The 22815-nt window shown below is 39.1% G+C and overlaps 2 protein-coding genes across 4 annotated transcripts in view; one reads left to right on the top strand and one right to left on the bottom strand.

Annotated features, from left to right (window-relative positions):
- The first annotated feature begins 2011 nt into the window (after positions 1-2011).
- ABITRAM (actin binding transcription modulator) lies at positions 2012-5972 on the top strand. Its single transcript, XM_048289474.1, has 6 exons — positions 2012-2121; positions 2198-2249; positions 4537-4666; positions 5374-5450; positions 5522-5591; positions 5662-5972. Exons 1-6 carry the CDS (start codon positions 2058-2060, stop codon positions 5788-5790), a joined length of 522 nt encoding a protein of 173 aa, XP_048145431.1. The 5' UTR covers positions 2012-2057; the 3' UTR covers positions 5791-5972.
- Positions 5817-22815, bottom strand: part of CTNNAL1 (catenin alpha like 1) — a 58073-nt gene continuing 41074 nt past the window's right edge. Inside the window, exons 9-19 of one of the 3 annotated variants that reach the window (XM_048289471.1) lie at positions 22120-22278; positions 20551-20643; positions 20087-20237; positions 14035-14072; positions 10774-10824; positions 10523-10677; positions 9688-9736; positions 8805-8861; positions 8564-8683; positions 7305-7388; positions 5817-7209 (exon numbers count right to left, since the gene is read on the bottom strand). In XM_048289471.1, coding sequence (XP_048145428.1) covers positions 7048-7209; positions 7305-7388; positions 8564-8683; positions 8805-8861; positions 9688-9736; positions 10523-10677; positions 10774-10824; positions 14035-14072; positions 20087-20237; positions 20551-20643; positions 22120-22278 — 1119 coding nt within the window. In that variant the 3' untranslated portion in view covers positions 5817-7047. Of the gene's footprint in view, positions 7210-7304; positions 7389-8563; positions 8684-8804; positions 8862-9687; positions 9737-10522; positions 10825-14034; positions 14073-20086; positions 20238-20550; positions 20644-22119; positions 22279-22815 lie in introns of all 3 variants that reach the window. The other 2 variants (XM_048289470.1, XM_048289472.1) reach the window with 2 other exon arrangements.

Genomic DNA, 22815 nt, shown 5'->3' with positions numbered 1-22815 from the left:
CCACCCTGAATGTAACTGAAGGATGAAGGTTGAAAAAACCAATAGCCAAATAAATAAATTCTGCATTTGCAGGGAAGGTGAACATGTAAAAGTTGTTTAATGATGAATAAATAACAGAATTATGCTATCTTACTAGCTAGCTTTAAAAATTCCAGAAATAAAACAATTAGAACCTATTTCTGATCCACTGCTTCAAATCATCACCTGAATAAAAAGCTGGAACAACAGAGAAATGTTTGATAATACTGTGTATGACAGGTTAAAACAGTTTGTGGGTCTGCCATACAGTGGAAGCCAGGAACCATTCTATCACCTCAGAAATAGATGTTCTCAATTGAGAGATTTGGGAGTTTTTTAGGAGTTGAGAAATGGGTACCACAGGAGTTTTTGCAGCCAGTGCAATATTAGCTTCTCCTCCTTCAGCCTTTCCTCAGGTTAGCAAGATTGATATTTACTCTTCTGCTCACAGTGATGAAATCCTGTTCTGCGCCTTCTTTGAAGCCAGGGGTTGAGAAAGGTGTACTTCCTTCAGCTCTCCTAATGCATCCCTGTATCCTAGCAGGCATTGTAGGGCATGGGTTTACCCATGGTGTGGGAAAACACCATAAATGCAGTGCACTTCAGCCCATGGGGCTTCCACCTTCTGCACCGCACCCGACTGCTACCGTAATCAGGCATCCCTCTAGTCCTGGGGGATTTCAGGGTTGGGTTAGGGTTAGGGTAACCCCAACCCTAACCCTAAGTAATTTAACAATATGAAAAATGAATTGTCTTTAGACCATGTGAGCAGAAATGTCTCTACCCTGTACACAAGCATATTCCACCCATTTACTGCTCTTCAATCATTGATGGAGAAATGTCCATGACAGGCAGTTGTCCAGACTAATAACTGAGAAGACTATAGACTGAAACTTGCTGTAGTTTTGTATCAGCAGGATGACAAAAGGTTAGTTGTTTTTTTTGTTTTGAGTTGGTTTGTTTGTTTTGTTGTTTTTTTCTGTCAGCCTTATAAAGTTGAATCTGCATCTGTTGCAGTGTACTCATGTTGGAAATACTCATGGTTTGGCAAGCCAGTGGGGCAGAGCCTCTGAGTAGCCCTTTATTTTTATGTGTATATTTTTCTGCAGCAGTTTTTAATGTGCCTGGCTACTCTGGATAATAAATGGAAGTGTCTGCTTGGTGTATCCGTCTGTAGTGTAGTACAGACCTTAATTTTATATGCTGTTACAGCTGCCTTTAGTGCCTGCGCTAGATGCAGGTAAACTGAATAGGCAAACAGTGCTGGAATCAATTTTGTTTGGGTTTTTTTTTTGGTAACATTCTTCTAATGGTTTGGGCCTGTATTTGTACAGAAAAGGTGTCATGTGTAGTTACTCTGTGCAGCAGGAGTCAGAGCAAAAAGGTGTGGAGGTTCTCAAGTTCTCACGTGTCTGGCCTGTGGGGATCAGGTGCTGGTACGGTTTCTCTGCATCCTTTGTGCCTAAATGCGATGCCACGTGTGTTATGGGAATGCAGCTCGTATATATTTGTAGAAAACACAGCCCAGGCTGAAACGGAATTCAAAGGCTGAAATGGAATTCAGGGAGGCTCTGCTGCTGCCTGAACTGAGACACCAGTGCAGTTAAAATCTCTGTGGAAAAACTGGGGCGTTCTGTTTTCCACGAGCAGCAAACAAAAAGATGTTTTAATGAAATGTGGGTTGTTGGGGTTTTTTTTTAAATTTAAAGTACGTTTTTGGTGTGTATATATATGGTCACTGTAGCTGTTACTGTATTGCTGTGTGCTAGAGAAAATAAACCACTGAACCAAACCGGAGGCGTTCGAGCGTTTTTTCTCAGTGAGGGAGCGTTTTCCTCGCTGCTGGAGATACGGCGGAAGATGTTACAGCTTTCGTTTACCTTCTCGAGGGAGAGTAAAAAAAAAAAAAGGTAACACTTTATTTCCGTGGGGTTTCCCGTGCCGAGGCGGGGCCAGGGCCGGGCTGGGGCCGCCCCTGCAGAGCCGCCCTGCCGCCGTCATCGCTCGGCGCCGGCGGGCCGGGCCGGGCCGGGCCGGGCATGGCTGAGGGGGCGGCGGGGCCGGGCGGCGCCGAGCGGTACTTCACACGCTGGTACAAGCCAGGTACCGCGGGGGGCCGGGGCCGGGCCGCGCCGGAACGGCGGCGGGGCCATGACTCCTCTTTGTGCCTTTCTTGTAGACGTGAAGGGGCGGCCGTGCGAGGACTTCTGCGTGCTGCAGCACTCCAACAGGCGAGTGGCCGGCGGGGATCGGGGTCCGCCGCTGCCTGCTGGGCGCCGGCGCTCGGGAAGCCTCGGGCTGCCTTCGGCCAGGGCCCCGGCCCTCGCCCTGCACCCGGAGGGAGCGGCGGTGGCTGCAGCGGCCGGGACATGGACAGGGCTGGCCTGGGACACAGCGCCAGGCGAGCCTGCGTTGTCCGGGAAGGTGGGAGGATGGGAGAGCGACAGATCGGCCTCCCCATCCTTTAATTATTGCTCCAATGAGAAACAGTGGGGCTTGGACTCTCACTCCCGACACCCTCCCTCACCCCCCGTACTGCTCAGCAGTGTCCGTAGTGCTGCCCTCGCTCCCTGCACCCCCGCCTGCTGGAAGGGCCACGTGCAGCCTCCCTAGGGCTGTTCATGGAAAGACTGGACGTGGCGCTCAGTGCCATGCTCTAGTTGACACGGTGGTGTTCGGGCATAGGCTGGACTCGATCTCAGAGGTCTTTTCCAATCTATTTGATTCTGTGATCATCAGTAGCAGAAGAGCAACGTTCCAAAAGGCTTTTCCCTAATAACATTTTGAAGGAGTCTGTTTAACTTGATTTCTAACTCCTTCAGTTTGAACGAACATTCAGCTTTTTCTCGATAAAACGTAATTGCTTTTCCTTGTATATTTCTGCACTCATGGATGATGAAGGCAAGATAGGAAAATGTCTTGCTTCTGCTTGGATGTATCCAGTTATTTGGAGTAAATCAACCTGTAGCCGATGTGGAGTCTCATTCCATACCTTACCTCCCCCTCCGGCAGCCTGTTAGGGCATTTGGGAGCCTTTCTGGGGTGTTTGGTCCCAGAGGGAAGAACAGAGCCTAATTACTGTCCGCACAAAAACAGGCAGGGCCAGTGGTTCACGTGTTGAGGGAAGGTGAGGCAGCATTTGTGTTCCCAGTGAGTTGCCTGCTTTAAGAATTCAGCGTAAAAAGAAGGGCGTGCTTGGCACAGGGCAGAAGCGTCACCTTGCTGCAGCCTTGGGAGCTGGAGCTCCTCTGTGGCTGTCCCCTGCAGTTCTTCCTCACTCTTTCAAAAGGGAAACCAGAGTACCTGCAAATAACAGGTGTGACAGTAACAGCAAGAAAGGACACCCTTGCATTTGTACTGAATACTAAATATGAGGTTACTAATCTCAGGTGTCTGGTAGAAACAATAGTTTAAATGCTGTTGATTTGTTCAGTTGTCTATGAAGACTGTTTTGCACGTTTGAATTCTGAAATACCAGGACCCTTGGATTCCACAGCAGCTTAGCCAGATGTTCTATGAAGTATTTTGCCATTGTTATGTATGGGGCTGTGGCTCGGTTTGCTGTTTCTAGGCAGTGTAAAGTTGTTTCTTGTTTTTTTGTTTTGCCAGGTCTCAGCTCCATTAAATGACAGCTCAAACAGATAATCTGTCATCTTCCCCTTAGAAGGAGGCTGGGGTGAAGGGAGGTAGCTTTGCTGCTAGGACATGCTGGATGCATTCACCAGGATCCAGCTCCCTCTTGTGGGAGCTGCGCAGCCAGAACGCCCCAGAAGGAGTGTGGGGAGATGGATACAGCATCCACAGGAAGAGATTTGGTTCCATACCCTGTTTTTTAGTGCAGTCACTGTTCTGTTAGTTTTGGTCCTTGCTCTAGGTTTTATACTCTCAAACAAAATAGATTCCTTTCTCTTCACTTACTTGCAAGTTCATGCTTGTGAACTTAGGCATAGTTCTAGGCCAGGCAGGCCTAGTCTCTTCAGCTGGGCTTGTCTCAAACTGTCCAGTTCCATGGCAAGAAATAACCCTCCTTTAGAAAAAAATGAAATGCAAGCAGCAAGTTAACTAAGGCCCAGATCACTGAAGGATTCATCAGCTGTAACTGTTCACCACAAAAGGCCTTTAGCTGTTGAGAAACACTGCTTTGTGTTACATTTTGTGACAAGTGCTCTGTGCTTTACTTGTTTGTCCTACGATGAGTACCTACTTCAGTTACTGGCTGAAATGAACCAACCATGCTCCCATGGGGTACAACAAGAGAGAGAACAGCACTGGCTCATTAACAATCAGTGGTTCTGTTTCAGTAAGAAGTGTAGGGCTTTTAACAATCCAGTCTGGTATCTCAAAATGAAGTATTTTCAATGGCAGCGGCTTTTGGTCAGAAAGCCATTTCCATTCAGTTTGGTACAGCAGGTGTCAAATAAGATAGGCAGAGAAGGTTGTGGAACTTGCTTAGAGCACAAAGGAGTGTGGCTTCTTAAAAGTACAGTGGAATAACTGACTTTTTTTTTTCTTTTGCAGAATCTGTGTCATCACCTTGGCAGAAGCCCACCCTCTTCTTCAAAGTGGGAAAACAATTAAAAACATTAATTACCAAATCAGTGCAAACTGTAGCAGACTTCAGAATAAGGTCTCTGGGAAGTCAAAAAGGGTATGGCTTTTTGCTTTGTTTTTATTTTAATCTCTCACTGTGCCTGAGATCTTTCTTTCCTTTCTTGGATAGAAACCCAGCAGGTAACTTTTGTATTTTTTTAAACCAGCCCCTCTGCAGCTGAAGAATTTAGACTTCCTCAAGAGGTGCCTGTCTCCCTGTCCCAGCCAGGGTCTTGCAGTGCTCCTACAGCACTGGTGGTTTCCAGTGTTGCTCAAACCCACTCACTTCCAGTAATTTTTTTGGTAGTGTACAGAGGGACATAAACATCCCTGAAATGATAAAAATTTGTTTCCAAGAAGCTGCAAAGGATTTGGAGACTACTGTTTTTTTCAAGCAGATCCAGATAGCAGATGGGCCAGTTCAGTGTGGTGGGTTTTTGAAAGTGCTGTTTAACTTGCTTACACCGAAATCAGTGGTGCTGTTCCTCTCCTCTCGCCCCTGATTTTAGTCTCATCAAAATTCGAGTCTGCTAGTCTGCAGAAAACTTAATTATGACTAAATCTGTAAGCTTGTAGCAAGCTTCTGTTTGATTTGTGCACATAACTAAGTTGGCATCTCCCCTTCTGTAGGGAAGCACAGCTCTGGAACTTGCACTGACCTGTAACTATCACACATCCTTCCTTTTGGACATTACTGACGGTAATACTTTCACAAACCCTGTGTAATTAAAACTACATACACATTTATTTATTTTCCAAATGCAGGGAGCTCAGTTTTTAACAGAACTTGCCCCTCTGTGCAGGATATCTTCATCAGATGGAGAGGAATACACCATTTACAGGTAAGGTTTTTCCATTTTTCTTCTTACCTTGACATACCACACACATCTACTGAATCTAAACACTTTTGCAGTTGCATACGAGGGCGGCTGATCGAAGTGAATGAGAACATTCTTAGTAATCCTGCTCTTCTGCAAGAAAAGGTAAGACATTTTCTTGTTCTTTTATTTTCCAGCTTTTATTTCACTGCTAACTTCAGTCTTGCTTTTTTAGCCATCAACTGAGGGGTACATTGCAGTGGTTCTACCCAAATTTGAAGAAAGCAAGAGTATAACTCAGGGACTTCTGACGCAGAAGGAGTACGAGGAAGTTTTGTTGCAACGCCGCAGTTCTGCTTCATGAAATCAATTCTACACTCCCTGTCTGTATTTAATACTAAATAAGTGACTTTTATTGTAACTGTGAGTTTTGTAGTATTGAAAAGACCCAGTGCCAGTTTTTAAAAGTGGAACTAAACTGCTTGATTCATAAAAGAATAAACCAGTTCAAATAGTTTGTATATTAAAATTTCTGTAAAAACTTGATGTAAAATTTTTCTTTTTCTCTGAATTCTAGCTCTACAGGTTTTTAAATAAGCTCAGAATGACATGTTGGAGATTATTTGTGTTCCACAATCAGCTTTGCTTCTGCTTAATGCTAGCATAGTATATATAGAAAAACCATAGCGTTTGGCTATCATGTAATTTAGCTTAACTAATACAATATGGAGTTTGACACAGGTGAATGGAAAATAAAACTGCAGCAAAAGCCTCTGTACAAAGAGCAGATAAACTTGAAAATATGTATTTCACACCAAGTTGTATTTTCATGGTATCCTGAAGTCAAATAATGCCCTTTGTACAGAATTTTGTAATAATCAGTATCTACGTTCTTCAATTTTAAATGGCATAGTATCAAGTCTGCATAATACTTCAGTGGTTCTACAGGCAACTCAAATTCTGCTCAGTAAGTTTTAATAAAAAAGAAAGCAACAACTGCCATCTACAAATAGGCTAAAAGAAAAGGGTTTGAGTCAAGACTATTAATCACTTAGAAATACACTTTTGTAGAGATGAATCATGTCATCAAGATTAAAATTCAGGGGTGCAGCTATTTAAAGAGGTTTTTTTTTTCCTAGGACTACTTCATTGCAGGCATAACTTGTAACTAAGGTAACAATTCAGTGCTTCAGGCCACAGCCTTTCAGACTATATTCCTGATTCCACTTTATCAAATATATAGACCGAAATAGGCCAGAGATGAGTTTACAGACTTCAACAGTAGTGTTACCTATAGCGTATGCAGCACAGGGGTCTTTACATAAAATGTCTATTAGCAGCATCTTCGGGTTGACACATCCATTAAGACATTCATAAGCATTAATTACAAAATGGGTATCAATAGTGAGCATAGGAAAGGCATTCACATTATAAAAATACAGAACATTTAGACCAGCTGGTGTTTTAATGGCTAAGTCACGGGACATCTATTAGATGTGACAAAAGGTCAACAGTTTTATATCAAATTAACCTGGCTTGACTTTCCACAAATGAAAGCAATATTGAAACTTCAGCAAGTGTTATTTTCAAATGGGAATTCCTGCATTTCTCAGTGCTATGATTACTTGCTCTCTAAAAACGTCATGTTTGTTACATGATTTTCTAAAGACTTGATGCCAAATGTGTCCACTCTTCTTTCTGGAGTACGTGCATTTGTACCAGTTCGTAATCTGTCTTCTTTCCATGGTGGAGCAGGCTTAAGACAACCATTTCCTGCTTTATTCTGTGTATATATATAAGAAAGATGTCTTAAAAAAACCCAACCCAACCAAGCAGACACCCAGACTTTAAAACAGTCCGGATAAACCAAGTACTCACCTTTCTCAGTAATTTGCAGCAAAGTGGAAGAAGTTGGCATAGCAGAGTCATCACATTCCTTGTTTTCAGAATGCATGCATCAACCTAAACAAGACATTTAATAGTAGAGTAATACCACTCAATTCTTGTGTTAGACAGTTGTTTTTGGCATGAGATGGTGATCTGCTTCGAGCTGGGTTAAGTAATACTTGTCCTTCTGAAATATCTCCTAATCAAATGGGTTTGCCTACATTTTTTTCTTAGTTTCTCTGTATAGTACATGTAAAACAAGAGAATCCCTTCTGTTAAGCACAACTTGAGCTATGATGCAGACACATCCCAAGAGAATGAACTACTAGTACTACTATATTAAATAGTAATAGAAGTCTCTTGGAAAGGAGTTCTTATCATCTAAGTATGAATCATCCCAATTCCTCATGGTTTTCCTTTTGTTTTATGTCTAGCCAGTATGATTTAGAAAGCCATGCATCATCTAAGCCTTAGTTCAATGTTACACTAAAAGTTATCTTAAATCTTAACACTCAGCCCAGGTAACAAGCCTGAGTCCTCAAACACTAATTTGAGAAGCTGTAATTGCTATGTACTGATACATTACTGTATAAACAGACTGGAGTTCCCATTTAATTTAGAGAGGGTGAAACAAACCACGCAGTAGCCCCAAGGGGCTCAGTTTCGCTTGCATGCTTTAGCCAGTTTCAGACCCTGCTGTAAAACTGAAACACCTTTTCCACAGCCAACTGGAAACAAACATCCAGGTGCATGGAAATGGTCTTGCTCACACTGATCACTGCTGGCTCAGGGATACTGATCCCCTCTGATCATTGCACGTCTACTTCTTGTGTTAACAGTGTGGAAACTTCCATGGCAGCTGTCTATGTAGTTATTTGTAGCAAATACGAGTATCAGAAAAAAATCTGGGCAGTCCAGGGTAGATGCTACCTACTGAGAGGCAAATGTGTTTCAGTAGTGGAGTTGGGGGTTTGGAATTTGTTACATTTATGTTAAGCATCAGTAACAATAATAACAGTAATTATTACAGTGGTGGAAATACATATTACCTCCCATTAAAATTCTGATCCCTGAAGTCCATGTTGAGGTATACCTAATTACAGTTCCCGTTTATCTGAATGGAATTCTAGTGGATTACAATACTACTGCAAACTAGCCCCATATTTTAACTGGAGCATAAATTAGTATATTACTTTATTTCAAAACAAGTTAGGTGTTACTTTGAGAAATATAAATAATTTTTACCTTACCTTTGTAAATGTAGCACTTTTACCCTGAGCAGAAGCTTTAGCTGTTATCTGGAGCTGCTTGCACATAGAGATGAGTTTTTCAGCCTCCAACAGAAGCAAAGGCTTGTCATCATTGTGCACCTGAAACGTGGTTCAGGAAGACAACACAACTCTGTGTTAAAGACTTCAGCATTAGGTTAAGGGCAAAGACAGCACAACCAACTGTTAAGCAGTGTATCACTGGAGTAATAAGATACATCACCTGATCAGAAAGAGCATGAAGAGCTGAAGCAAGCTTTGTGCCCTCTGTGGCAAAAATCTGAAAGGGGGAGAAATCATGTAACAAAATGAACCACAACAGAAGATGAGGCTTTTCCCCTCCTGTTTTAATAGTGTACTTTTAAGTAAAAAGGTAGCAGGAAATACTTGTAATTATTGTATAATTATAAAAATTATATAAATCTATAATTCACAAGTCAGCAGTTTGCAGTGACTCCTGAAATAACAAGCTTCACTACAAACTGCCATCCCGCAGATAAGCAGAGTTTAAAGGCTTTTCCTTTACATATAAAAAAACCTCCAACTTCCAATTATTTTTTTTTCACTGTGGCAGCTCACAAATGTTTTGTGGGTGGCTGACACCTGCCCTGCTTGTTTATTGGCCTTTCAAAGGTAACCAGTCTCCTGTTACACACAGGCATGCATCCTGGAAATAGCATCCCACATTCCTTCACTTGGGCCCTTGTCTTCTGTTTGCATTGTGCAAATTTTTATATCTTCTTTCTTTCCCATGAAAATCCTGCTGCTCAGACTAGGATTTAGTATCTGTTAACACTACCAGGGACCAAGTCAAGTGACACAACAAACACTACAAATGTGTTGAAGTCCACTGTATTTGCCATAATGCCAGTTTGCTATCCCTCCTCCTAGCTGGAATCTATCCATGTAATGAATTCTGTCTGAAGCTACGACTGGAACACTGTGAAGTTCACTTTCAGAGTATGTACCAGAGTTAGGCTGCTCAAAATCTACAGCTGCCAGTCAATTCATGGTACACTGTACTTATGTGTAAGGAATCAGACACTGAAGTTCCAATTTGGCTTCACTCGGAGTGGCTATGTCCTGTTTTGTTAAATATACATTACCTCTGCCTGATGAAATAAATCTTGAGTAGTTTTCAGAAGTCCTTCTCCTCTGTGGGAAATAACAAAAGCAGAAGATATGCCATTTATAGACTGCAGATTATTTTGCCCGCTACTTACAAAAATTATAGTCTCACCACTGAACATTTTATAGTTCACACCACTGAACTGTAAACATCAGTCTTTTAGAAGATGCTAGACACAACAATAACTACGTACAGGAACTGCATTAAAAAATATTACACAAACACCTCAGTAGCTACAGCATTCTTGGGGAATTAACAATGGTTCAGTTCTCACAAGCTGAACAAGAATAGAAATCCACGTCTCTGGCATACTGAGTATTACTGGACTAGCAGGTAACAAAAAAATCTCAACTCTGGTAAAAAAAACCCAAGCAAACCTAAATTCTTCAAGTAAGAAAGCTGACATTGCACAGGCAAGTTTCAGAACAACACTTTTCAGTGTAGCAAAGATCAGTAACTCTCATCTACAGTTACATCTCACCTACAGGTACATACTTGTGCTTTAATTCCTTTAATTTTCAAAGTATTTATGAACATACTTCTTAAAATGTTTTCTGTACCCAAGAGATATTTAAATAGATGCCCTCCAACAAAACAAGTGTTAAGCCCTTTAAAAATAAAGGGTGTTTAAAATTAGGGGGTTTTTAAACAGCTTAGAATTTCACAAAAATTTATAAAGCCTAAGGACAGAATCAAGTTCCTTTCTCAATGGGTTCCAACTATTATGTTCTTTAAATGAAAATTTGTTTTTTCTAACAAACACTGTTAATGCTCTTTTTCCCACCAAAATTTGCCGTGTGCACTGTAATTACCTGGTAAACAAATACATGGAGTAGGCCATACTTGACATGCCTTGCCCATGTTGCACAATCTCATTCTCCTGATCCTCCCATTTCTCAGTCTCAGAATCCACATCAGATGTTAGCAGATGCAATTCTAATCCAAGTTTTGCAATTTTCGCCTGTTCCTGTAAATGGTAACCATATTTATGGCACTTAAAAACACATTCTTCTGATAAGATAAAAAAATGAAAGTTTTTTTTACTAAAATGACGGTATCTTACCTCAGTATCTAGTTTGACTGGCTTTAATGTTTTCAGATTTGAATTATGCTTCTGTTTCAAACAAAAAATAATATTTTTAAATAATAGGAATTGATAATCATTTTACTAGTAAATCTTAAAGAGGTAGCTCTATATTCAGAGAAAGACTTTGCAGGAGAGTTCCAGAGGTTCAAATGAACTTCTCAGCAGAAACTGAGAACCTCTTCTGATCTGTCTGTCCTGAAATGGCAGGTGCAGATGCCCCAAAATTTCAAAGACAAGACCTCTTCCACAGTTCTCAGGCTCCACTTCCTAATGCAGTACAGTCTCTTCCCTTTACCCTGTAAATCCTCAGTAACAGTCAGGACTAAACAGTCTTAACCAAGTAGTCCTGCACTGATTTTTTCTATCACTGATGATACTGATATAAGAAGGACGCTGAGTTGGCTAACAGCAAGCTGATGTGGGCTACAACCCATACAAATGCTGCTGTGAGGAGGCAGCCCATGATGCTGTGTCACTTTGTAGAGGCAGCTGTAAACAAATATTGACACTTTGATCTTTTCATGGGTTTCCTTATTTTATTTAAATCATGAACTATCCAAGATACCAGTCTGGCTGCAAGCCAAATATTGGCTCACATGAAACAATAATTAGTGGTACTGATGTGAGTGGAGTACCTGGTAAGGCAGTACTTGCCAACTGCATGACACACTTATGCAGTAATACTTTACTTATTTCACATTAATTTGCCATTCTTGGCTTTAATTTCGTGTATTGGTGCTGTCACTGTGCAAAGACAGCAAAATCACCAGATGTGGGAGGCACAGTCCACGTTCACAAACCACTGGAATGGCAAGTACAAAGTTGGTGTCATAACTTGGAGAGGTGTGAGGCACAGGAGGAAGCTGGATGATCTCAGTGCCTGACTGAGAGCCTTGTCTGAGACTCTGAAAAAAGCTGCTGCTATTCATTAGTGGAAGTACTTGGGCAAATTAGGCTCAGTAATGCCTGCAGGGGAAAAAATAAACAAGAAGCAACACTGTTCATTGTGAACAGCATCAGCAATGAGATTCAGGTACCATCTCCATCTCTCACTTCAAGAGTCTGAGCAAAAAGTACTCATACTGAAGTTCCTAGTGCAATTCGGTGCTCAGTTTAGCTTTCATGCAATTTCTCTTTCCCCATCCCAAAATGTTTAAATATTCTGAATCTTATGAATGTCTACCCAGATTAGACACTGTAATTCTGCCTATGTATTAGAAATGCTGATCTCATATTGAAAGATTTAGCACAAAGGGTAAGAACTGATACTCCTAATTGTGATTTATATTGCATATTAGAGATGCAATTTAAGAAATGCTGTTTTTAAGATAGTGTCTTAAAAGCAGAAAGGAAGACAAAACCAAACTAGATTTGCTTGTAAACACAAACTTTGGTCTAGAAGGTATGGCAATTATTTAAGCTGCACAGTGAAGGGTATTCAAGAAAACCAGCACTGGTTACAACAAATAAGTTTTTAGATTCACAAATAACTAAAGAAAGCTCCGAATGTTTTTGCAGTTTTCTCCACTCTAGTGTTCACTTGCATTATTTCAATAGTACTATTGTTCAAAGTCAGATCAGTAGACAGGTTATTCTGCTTTAAAAACATGCTTTGACACTAAATACTACAGAGAAAAAATATACCCATGCATTAAGCGCACACGTGAATCATCACTGCTGTTCTGGTCCTCATCTACAGCATGGTTTAGGGTGCCACTCATTACCAGCAAACAGCACAGTGGCAATTAAGCAGATGTAACAAAATATGTAATCTAATTAGATCGGCAGGAACAGTGTGGCCTCTGTGCAGGGACAGCGTGGGCGTCAGCCAGGCACAGCAGATCTGTGGTGACAGTAGGGGGAGGAAAGGCTTTGCTGAGAGGAACAGCACCGGGAAGAGAGGCAGTTCCAAAGCTCAGAGAATCAGTTAGGCAAAGAAATTACTCTGTGAAGAAACTCTGGTGTCCTGTGGATGCAATCTACATTTCCCATCTACTTTCAAACTGTGTATTTGTAACTCTTCACAATGGTAAGTATCCTGCAAAACTCAAAAAGAAGGCAGCAACCTTTCAAACAATAACAAAACAGAACTGTTTAAATGCTGGGCACAATGTTTTATTGAAGTTATTTTAAAAAACATACAAATCCATAAGTGGGACTCTGACTTCAAACATATAATCTCTAAATTATAAAGTCCAGAATCTATGTGCCTTAGTCAAATTGGTAAGGGACAGAAACCCTATCAAAAGTTTCAAATATTTAGTTTCATAACTGTGAAATTCACCCATTCTCATGTAGCCTAACATATTCAATTTAAATCTGTAGATTGGATTTATAAAGCTTTTTTATAAAGATTGCATTTATAAAGCTTTTCTCTTTTCATTTAGGGTAAGAAGTTGTATTGTGTTTGAAGCCGTAGAATAGCACAACAGAAGACATGGAGACAGGATACCATTTCAAATCCAAATTCCTCAACAGTACAGGTTAAGGAAAGAAAGCAAGGAGAGAAAGAAACAAGCTAGAGCTTACTGTAGCGCTTGAGATAATTTCTTCCCTTTTTCCTACCCATGAAAAGATTCAGTTCATAGCAAGTGAATTAAATGACTGATTACATGACACTAACAAGGTTTAGGAGGCTTCCTAACACACAGACACTCTCAGAAACAGTGTAATATCAATTATAATCAGCTAAGGATATTAAATACCTCACACCTAAAAACTGGGTATTTAGTGTAACTTTTTTCTCTACATTAAACACACTTAAGATCAAAGAAGGAAACAAGAACCCATTATTTAAAGAGCCTTCAACAGGCTCAAACACGACCCTTTGTTCAAATAGGTTAACTCAGTCTACAATGTTAAGTCTTAGTAATATGATTTATTTTTTCTTTTAGTTTTCAGTATATTGCAGCATATTCCTACTGTTTTAATAGCAACAATGCAGTTTTTTATTATATGGCATGACAGTAGAGTACATGGTAAAAAATTAATGAACAGGAGTTAAAGTTTATGTACAATCTAAGTGATTAAAGCACATTACAAAACTAGTTACCTTAGTCTTCAGTCTGTTTATTATTCATTTAATAAACTGACAAACTTTGATATTTTACTGTCAGCCAACCAGTCAGGATGCATGTTACCAAGATATTGCCATGTCCCCATCAAGTTGTGACAGGGAAAAGTCAAACAGAGAACAGCAGATACAAAATAAACACAACAAACCCAAAAGCAACTTACCCCTGGTCTGGGCAGTGATAGGTAGACACGCTTCTCTCCTATGAAGAACACACAGGTTTATACCAAAATTTGTATGCAGATTTTAATCAGTGGGATCAAATGCCTTCACTTAAATTGCAGTACTATAACAGCAAATTACTTACCTGCCATTCCTCCTCTCTGAATACTGCGGAAGATCTGTCTCCCGTTCAGAGACAGGCCAAGAGCCCTGTACTGCTCAGATTTTAGCTCCCAGCAACTGGCAATTAAGAAACCTTCTATGAACAATTTCTTTCAGTAATATTTGTAGTCCCCTGCATGTATTTCACAAGGAAGTAAAGCAACTCTCTCCAATGACTCACTAGCTACATGCACTCATTTTGTCTCAAAATAACATAAAATTGCAGCTCCACGTATGGCTTTTCTTGGCATGGGTTGGATGGTCTGAAATTTGGAATTAGACAGCACCACTAGTGAGAAATACCTAGGCAGGTTTTCCTAAGTAATGCAAGTAAAACTCTCATGTTGTACTGTACTATACATATCGCATGTGTGCTGTATTTTATCAAGAAGAAAGTTCTACAGTATTTTACACACTTATTGAATTGTTTGTTGTATTGCCAGGAGCCCACAATATTCCAAGTATGAGCAAAACAAATTAAGAAAGAAAAAATCCTTTTTGGGTGTTACCTAAAAGTTGATAAGACAACTTTATTTTCAAGAAGAAACAATGCCTGGGCTAACAGCCTAGGATTACAGCTTCAATTACCAGAAGACATAATGGTAATGAAGACTTGCATTTATTACAATAGATTCAGGAGAGAAAAGTCTGCTAAACCAAATTAAAATAAGTAAAGACCTTAAGAGCTAGTAAGAAGTTGGTATTACCAAAAAACCACAGAAACAATCAAAAAAACCCCACCCTGCCAACCAAACCCCAAGGACTACTACAATGGATGTCAGTACAGATTTGCATAGAGATGTTTACATACATCACAACGAAGGACAAGCAAAAAACCCCTCTACAATTGCTAATTCCTCCTCTTTTATCCATTCCTAGAGAAATTCCATTCTGAGTCCTCAGAAGACAGTTCTTCTGTGCATTCAGGATTTTTTGAAAGCATGCCCTTTATGATTTTCCTGTCATGTCAGGAGATAATCTCTGTGTCTAGGCAACTGACTCCTAAAATTTTAGGATGCCAACCAGTGTCCTTCAACCCTCTTGAAAAGTACAAAAAATGTGACCTTCCTTTCTAAGATCACCTCTTCCTTCTCCTACCCAGTTTTGCAAAAGATGAATTAGCTAACAGGGCACAAGCTGAGTAACTATTTTTTTTCAGAATGCAGAGTTATTCGGATATTAATTGCCCAAACATGTATCCAAGCAAGATTTCTCCCTAAAGACTGATACAAATTATGAAAAGTCATTTACAACATCCTCTATATCAAAACATCAGCTAAAGGGCATGTAAGAAAACATGTAAGACATACCAAGAACAAAAGCTAGCTTGCAATTTTAAAACGCTGCAGATTAAAGGATCTCCTTGGAGCTACATAACAACTTGTTGTGCCTTGTTAAAAAGTTCAAACACAAAAAGCTTTGACATAACAAATGGAATACAAGCATTTACTGCAATGACACAGTACTTGCACACACAAGGCAGGCATTCAGAATTATGGAAACCAAATGGAAAGTGGTGGTAAACAGAAGTAAGAAAAAAAGTTTCCTTTGCTCTTATAGTAATTCCCATTATTTGGCTTTACAAGGTTTAGTTGCTCACCATATTCAGAAAGAAGAAAGATCTACCTATTACTTTTTGGAACATTTAAAAAAACCCTGAAGACCACAAAATACACACACAAAAACCACACTTCAGCGGACCCACAGATACCAGACCTTTTAAAAGAGCAGATCAACTCATGTCAAAGATAATCCTACTTAATCAGAAAATACTTAATTTCATCAGTGTAATCACAGAACTTTTATTTGATTCCATTAATAGAATATACATATATAATTTTTTAGGTATTTGATTTCCTTCATTAGTGTGTCAGATCTTTGTTAATATATCAAATTTATATTTTTGAAAAATATATTTTTTTCACCACATTATGGTCTTCTTTTCATTTGACTGCCTTTGTTTTTCCTAATGTGCTTTCTTTAACATGTTTTTCCTTTTTTTATTTTTTCACTTAAAATTAATTTTCATTATTTCACTCTGTCTTCCAATTTTATGCTTTCTACTAGTTCAAATCATGTTTTTCCTTCCATAATGCCCCTATTTCAACTTTTAAGTCCTGCTTTTGATGTCACTTCTTCTCTGAGAGTATGGCAGCATGCCTGCTTCACTCTTCTCTCTAGAATTCGAGTGTCCCAATTCTGAAATCCTGACCTGTATCACCTATTCATCAACTACAGCCCTTCAAAAACCTCATGGTCATTTAATTCCTCACAAATCATGTGGGCAAAACAAAAGAGGAGGGCAGAAAGGTATGTTATCTTCAGAAACCATTCTCTCACTTCTGACCCAAGTTACAAGGGAGCAAATCAGAGGATTATTTATTTACATTGTTCTCCAGCATGTTCAAACCAAAACATTAGAAAAAAAGAGACTGGCTGACATCCAGCAGCTTGGATGGATGAGAGGTACTTTCATCAGGTGGTCCACCTCAAAGTGCAAGAGCCTCAGAGTTAAGCATCAAATGGAAATGAACCAAACAATCTCTGTGTGCAGAACCAAACCTCCCACACCTGGCAGGAGCCACCCTCTTGAGGAGCCCGTCACTCTCTTTATCCCAGCCTGGACACACCAACATTGTGGAGAATGGGCCTCCTCACCACTGGATTAAAAAGTGGTTTAGGATTGAGCAAAATAATGCCAACTCTTCCTTGCTGTACAGTTCTGCACAGCACAGGAATATTTCCAAAATACACGAGGACGTGTATTACTGGGATGTGCTGTGCTCACCAACCTCCCCACCCCACTGTGCCTGTGCATCCTGCTCCCCCAAAACAAGCCCCTTACAATTTGGGTACATTCCTGTACAATTTCATTACAATTGAGTAAAATATTGCTTCACTTTCAAGCTAAATGCAGCTCCTCCCATGCACATTTGGAACCTCAGCATGAGAAATACCTCATTTGCCATTATGAAAAAAACTCTGGATAAGAAGCTATGCAATTGCTTGTAAAAATAAAGAAATGAGTATAAACAATGTTAATCTAGTGTAATCCGAAATATGCTTCTTTTATTTCATGTGTCCAGCACATTTAGTCACCATTCAATTTTTGCATCTTAAGCTGTATTCTGAACTCTCTAACAAAGCTAAACATTTAAATTGGTAGTACAAAAATACAAGTTTTTAAACTGAGGAGAAAAAAAAAATATACCTCTTACTGTAATTCTATCTCTTGTTACATACAGTCACAATTTTACTGGGAATAAAGCACTTGATACATTTTAGTCTGTAAAATAAAGACACTTTTACCAACCTCAAGACAAGTATCATGAATTACAAGAAGAATAGAGTCTTATCAAATATTGTGAAACTTCACTGTGATTGCAAGGGCAAAAATTTTGTGAATGCCACTCCTATAATCTCTTAGCAAATAAATATGTTAGTTTCATTTATTTACTGGCTCACCAGTTGTGTTTTCTCGGAGAAGAAAAATGTTAAAAGTGGCAAGGTAACTTCAGGGTATTTTCTGGTAGCAAAAAGACGGGGTACTTGGTGGAGATTTTTCCCCTCCCTCTTTTTTTAAATGACAAGAGTCACTCCAAAGTCCAGCAAGAGAAAACAAGCAAACAAAAACAGATTAGCCCACAATACAAAGGAAAACTTTGTAGAAGACAGGTGGATGTAAGAAGATGTTACTTCTAAGGAGATAATTGGTTGCTACTATGAAACAATCCAGATTCAGAAGAGTGTCTCTTACTAGGCGGGGCCATGAGATAAGGAAAATGGGGATTTCTTAACACTGTTTTGGCAATACAAGACCTAATGCACCCAAGGCCACAGAGAGAACACAAGCTATGCTTAATATCTTACCAGTCAGCGGTGGTATCAGAACACTTTATGCTGAAAGAAATACTGAGGATGAGAGACACTAACAAGAACACAGTTGGGTGGTTATGCCAAACAAGAGCAGTCTTCACTGCATCACACATGATGGCCTCCAACCTGCTCAGCAACACCTACCCATTCATTCTCTTTCCCTCCTTCAAGCAAGGACATTGGGTTGCCCTTGTGAAATGATGTTTTAAAGAAAGTGGAAAATACCACTTACGGAAAATGTGTTATCTGCCACCAGCAGTCCCAAGAGAAAGTTATTAACTAAAGAGGAGGCTGGGCATCTGACATCAAGAACAATTTGTTTGGAGAGCCAAGTATATGCTTTGCTGTGGCTGCATGATTCTCACCCTAATATTTTTAAATACAGTAATATATATATGTATGTATGTACACATGCACAGATAGACATAAATATAAAAAGGTTATCATTCCACCATTGTATGAATATGAAAAAAATCATACTGCATGATCAGCCCTAAAGATTCCAAATTTATTCTAACACATTAACAATAGAGTAATACCATAATTTAAGTTTCATTTTATAAAATATTCTCTTTAAGGAAAGCGAGTGTCACCCTGGCTCCCAAAACAAACAAACAAATCTGCTGAAAGTTAAAAGGCCCATAAACAGGATCTCTGATTGCTGCAAATATTTATGTGGTATTCCAGACCGAGGTGGAAGAACAGCTGGGATAACAACCGTGTTTTTCTCAACTGTCTCAAACTCCCAATAACTTGCTCTACACACAATTATTGTAAACCCAACCAAAATTTCAACATAGGTTTTCTTTTACAAGCCTTGAGGTTCAGGCACACACTCATTTAGCAACCAGCAACAACAATTTAAGGTATTACACCCTGTGATTGGTTGCTACTGTGCTCGAAATGCTGGCAGTAAAGAACTGCTTACACAAAAAATCAAGAACAGAAAGATAAACTACAAAATAAAGTCTAAAAATGAAAAAGGTCTCAATAGCAAGATGAAGTACTGTATCATTGATAAAGTGTCATCTAACCTGAATAAGGATTTACTTTTTCTGTATCTTAGATACAAAAAATTAAGTGCCCGTATTTAGGTAAATCTAAGCTTTTAAACCTGAGCGATTTTCTTAAAAATACAAGACATTCAGTATTATTATATATTACATTCTATCTGTATGCAATTATACCTTAAAAACTGAAACAAACACGTAGCTGTAAGAATTATAACAGGCTACACTAAAGACGTAATCTGAAAGAAAAATACGTGGTATAAAAATGATAACCAAAATGCCTTCCATTTTAAAGGTAAATTACCCTATGCTAAAAGTAGACACAGAATTTTTTTTCCTTAAGATTCCAAGCTTTTCTTCTACATGTTGTACAAATACCAATAAACTTACCAACCAGAGAAAATATCCCAAGATTGTGCAGAGTCGTCAGAAATTCCATCCAGGAGAAAGGACAGCAGTTTAAAAATCAAATAACTACATTCACTACATTATGAAGTGAATACAAGGCAAGCTGACAGTACAGAATATACATGTATACATGTATTTTCCACAAACACAGGACATTAATTAAACATGTCACAATTCAAGTTGTATCTTGACTGTCATGAATTGATGATATGTCCTAGATAGAACAAAGGGTGGGTGGGAGTCCTACACCCCTTGTATGTGAACACTGCTGGCAAACAGCTGTGTCTAACACTTCTGTGTCCTTTGAACAGTTCCATTTGATTTTGCTAGAACTAATCCCAGTGCAGAAAATTAAACATAGCTAATCTTACATAAATCAGGCCTTTAAATATTTGGCTGCTTTTATTTGAAAAAATCCAATAAGCAGCCTGATTTCACATCTATACAAACCCAATACATTTGCGTGTTACTACCTAGATCCCACAGGATGTGGAACTGTTTACTGCACTCCTCTCTTAGGAAAGCAGAATTTCCTGAATCACACTTAAAATTCTTAGACTTGAATTTAAATTTTTCTGTTTCTACACAGCATTCTTACCTCTTCTTCCTTCAAACACATCATTGATTTCTCTTAACAACAAAGACATGTCACTCAGTTGAGACTCCCAGGCCTCGCAGAACACCTCAAGATTTTCTTTTGCAATCTTGCTAGATGGATGTAATGCCAGGGTTTCTGCAGCAGAAATTATCTGGACAAAGAACAAAGCATTTGCTATTGCAAGTCCTAGTACATAGTGTTCCACATGAATTCACAAATGCCTCCACAAGCAAAACACAAAATTAAACTGCTACTATTATGTCTTAGTAGTGTATTCATCTGACATTTGCAGGCTTGATGATCTTTCTCTTGAGCTCTTTTAGCTACCACCCAGCATTAGTACATAATTCCTTCTTAGAAATGAATGCTTTGAACAGGTCATTATTAGGTCTCCTAAAAATTCACACAAGTAATTTTTATTGATTTATGTGTACTAGAAGAGGCCAGTTAGAAGCTGGACATACCTGTGGGCCAGTGACCTGAAAGGTATCTTCTGCATGTATGCAAGTAATCTCAAGGGGCTCAGTTCCAGAAACATGCCTCAATAAGCGACACATCTGAATTATTTTAAAAAATATTAAAAGAATCATAAAAAATGTGCTTTTATTATTAGTGAGAAAAGGTGTACATACAAAAATACACACAAACAAACACAAAGTTATTGACAGTCCTTTAAGAAATGTACTGGGGACTGCACAGCTGGGTGTTTCTCAGGGAGAATTAACAATAAAAATGGGGCTAAATCCTGACTTGGAAGGGATGGAAAATCACCGAGAGAAAGAAAAATCTTAATAAATAAATTAAAGTAAAACAAAAACAATTTCACATATTTAGGACTGAATAAAACTGAAAGTTAACAAACACATAGAGAACTTGGGAAAATTGTAGCGTAAGTAACTTCACCAGAACAGGCTTATTCAGCAATTAGCAACCATGTGGAAAATTTAGGCTTTCATCATCCAGGGGACTGAATTATCTTTGAACAAATCAGTCTCAAATTAGTTTAATTAGTTTAGGGAAGTAATACTGCTTCCTTTTTTTTTTTTTTTTTTTTGTTTTTTTTAGTAAGATTAAGAGTGAACCTTGGGTCAAGAAGGAACATGGAAGTTTTCACATCAAAAGGAATTTGTAAGACAGAGACAGCACACATGAAACTTATTGCACTGTCCACCATCAGAAATGCTGTAAGGTCTCACATGCAAGTACTATTCAACCTCGTGGTTATGCCTGAAAAAAAAATTAGTGTCTCACTGGAACACGAAACAGTCACAGATCAAGGGGACATTAAAGCTGAAATTAAAAACTCAAAGCATTGTTCTTCCAATCCTGGAAGTTCAAGGGTATTGCTTCTGAATATTCATACTTCTGGGAGGAATCCTCGAGCCCTGTATCTCGTAATTTTTTAGAAATGAGTATTGGACACCATGCAAGTACAGCTGCTGGCATCACCATGTTTCACGTGATCTATCTTTGTATGTCTCCTGCTGGCATAGGTACCTCTGCTTGTCTGTGAGACAAGACAGCAACAAGGTGCATGTGGCTGACATCCCCCCACACTGCTTCTCACAAAGGAGAAAGATTTTCAGTGGCCCTCCTGACTGGTCTTCAAAAAATCAAACTCACTGCATTAAGAAACTTAACTGTCTATCTCCAGCACTCTTGTATACCTGGAATCAGCTACTGCTGGATGCTGCTACTTGAAAGAGAAGGGTTATCGTCTCTTCTTGGATCTAGAGACTTTTTACTCATTATTTTTTTAGTCATGTTTTAGGCCAAATGTCTACATACAGATTGAGTCTAGATCCATGAGGAGAATTGGGCACAAATGTATATCCTTTCTACAACGCCTGCATGCCACAGTGACACCTCTGGCTCAGACCCTGCCAAGAACAATACAAAATTCAACAGCATACATGGAAAATAAAATAAAATTACAAAGCCACAGACCAAAGCCTTCCTAAAGAACAGATTTATGCAAATCCAGCCACTCATGTTCTAAGTGTCGTACACAATAAAAGCAGCTGTGAACTCACCTCAACAAGCTGTTCTTTCTGCTCTGATAGCTTGCAAGTATATTCTGCTACAGCTTCAAGATTTCCTTCTACTCCTGTGATTTTTAATGCTTTGAGAACCATATGATCTGTATGGTATTTTAGAAGATCTGCTGCCAGAGATGTTGCTGCACTGTGGACCTTGAATAGCATTAAAAGAAGGAGAGATAAACCATAGAAGGAAAAAAAAAATCTATCCAGTACCAAGTCAAACAAGCTTAACAGACAGACTGATTTTTCAAGATGCAAAAAATTTACTGCCATGAAAGCTCACATAGAGCTTGCTTATCATCTGGGGTTTTATTTCTTCAATTATTATTCAAAGTATAAAGATAAAATCCACTACAATATAAAAAAAAAAAGGCAAAAAGCCCCCACAAACAAGAAAAATCAACTCCACAACCAAATATGGGGAGAAACAAAAGAGCAGCTGGGTAAAACGAAGCCATGAAGTTATCACACCACTGCTTTCTGATTATGTTACAGCTGGGGAAAAACCAGGTGCATGAATCTGTGGGTCACCAAGTTCAGCATAAGCAAAGCACAGTGGCCACTCCACTTCTTGTTAAGAACACACATTAAACTGTGTGAATCAGACTGAAGCCACACAAATCTGAATTTATAATATATTAGAAATTAGAATTATCAGTGATGCAAAGAAAAGCTTGAATATAGTTG

This window comes from Corvus hawaiiensis, chromosome 30 (assembly GCF_020740725.1).
Source record: "Corvus hawaiiensis isolate bCorHaw1 chromosome 30, bCorHaw1.pri.cur, whole genome shotgun sequence".
Taxonomy (NCBI): domain Eukaryota; kingdom Metazoa; phylum Chordata; class Aves; order Passeriformes; family Corvidae; genus Corvus; species Corvus hawaiiensis.
Note: the sequence above shows the minus strand (reverse complement) of the source record. Positions and strands in the feature narration are given on the sequence as shown.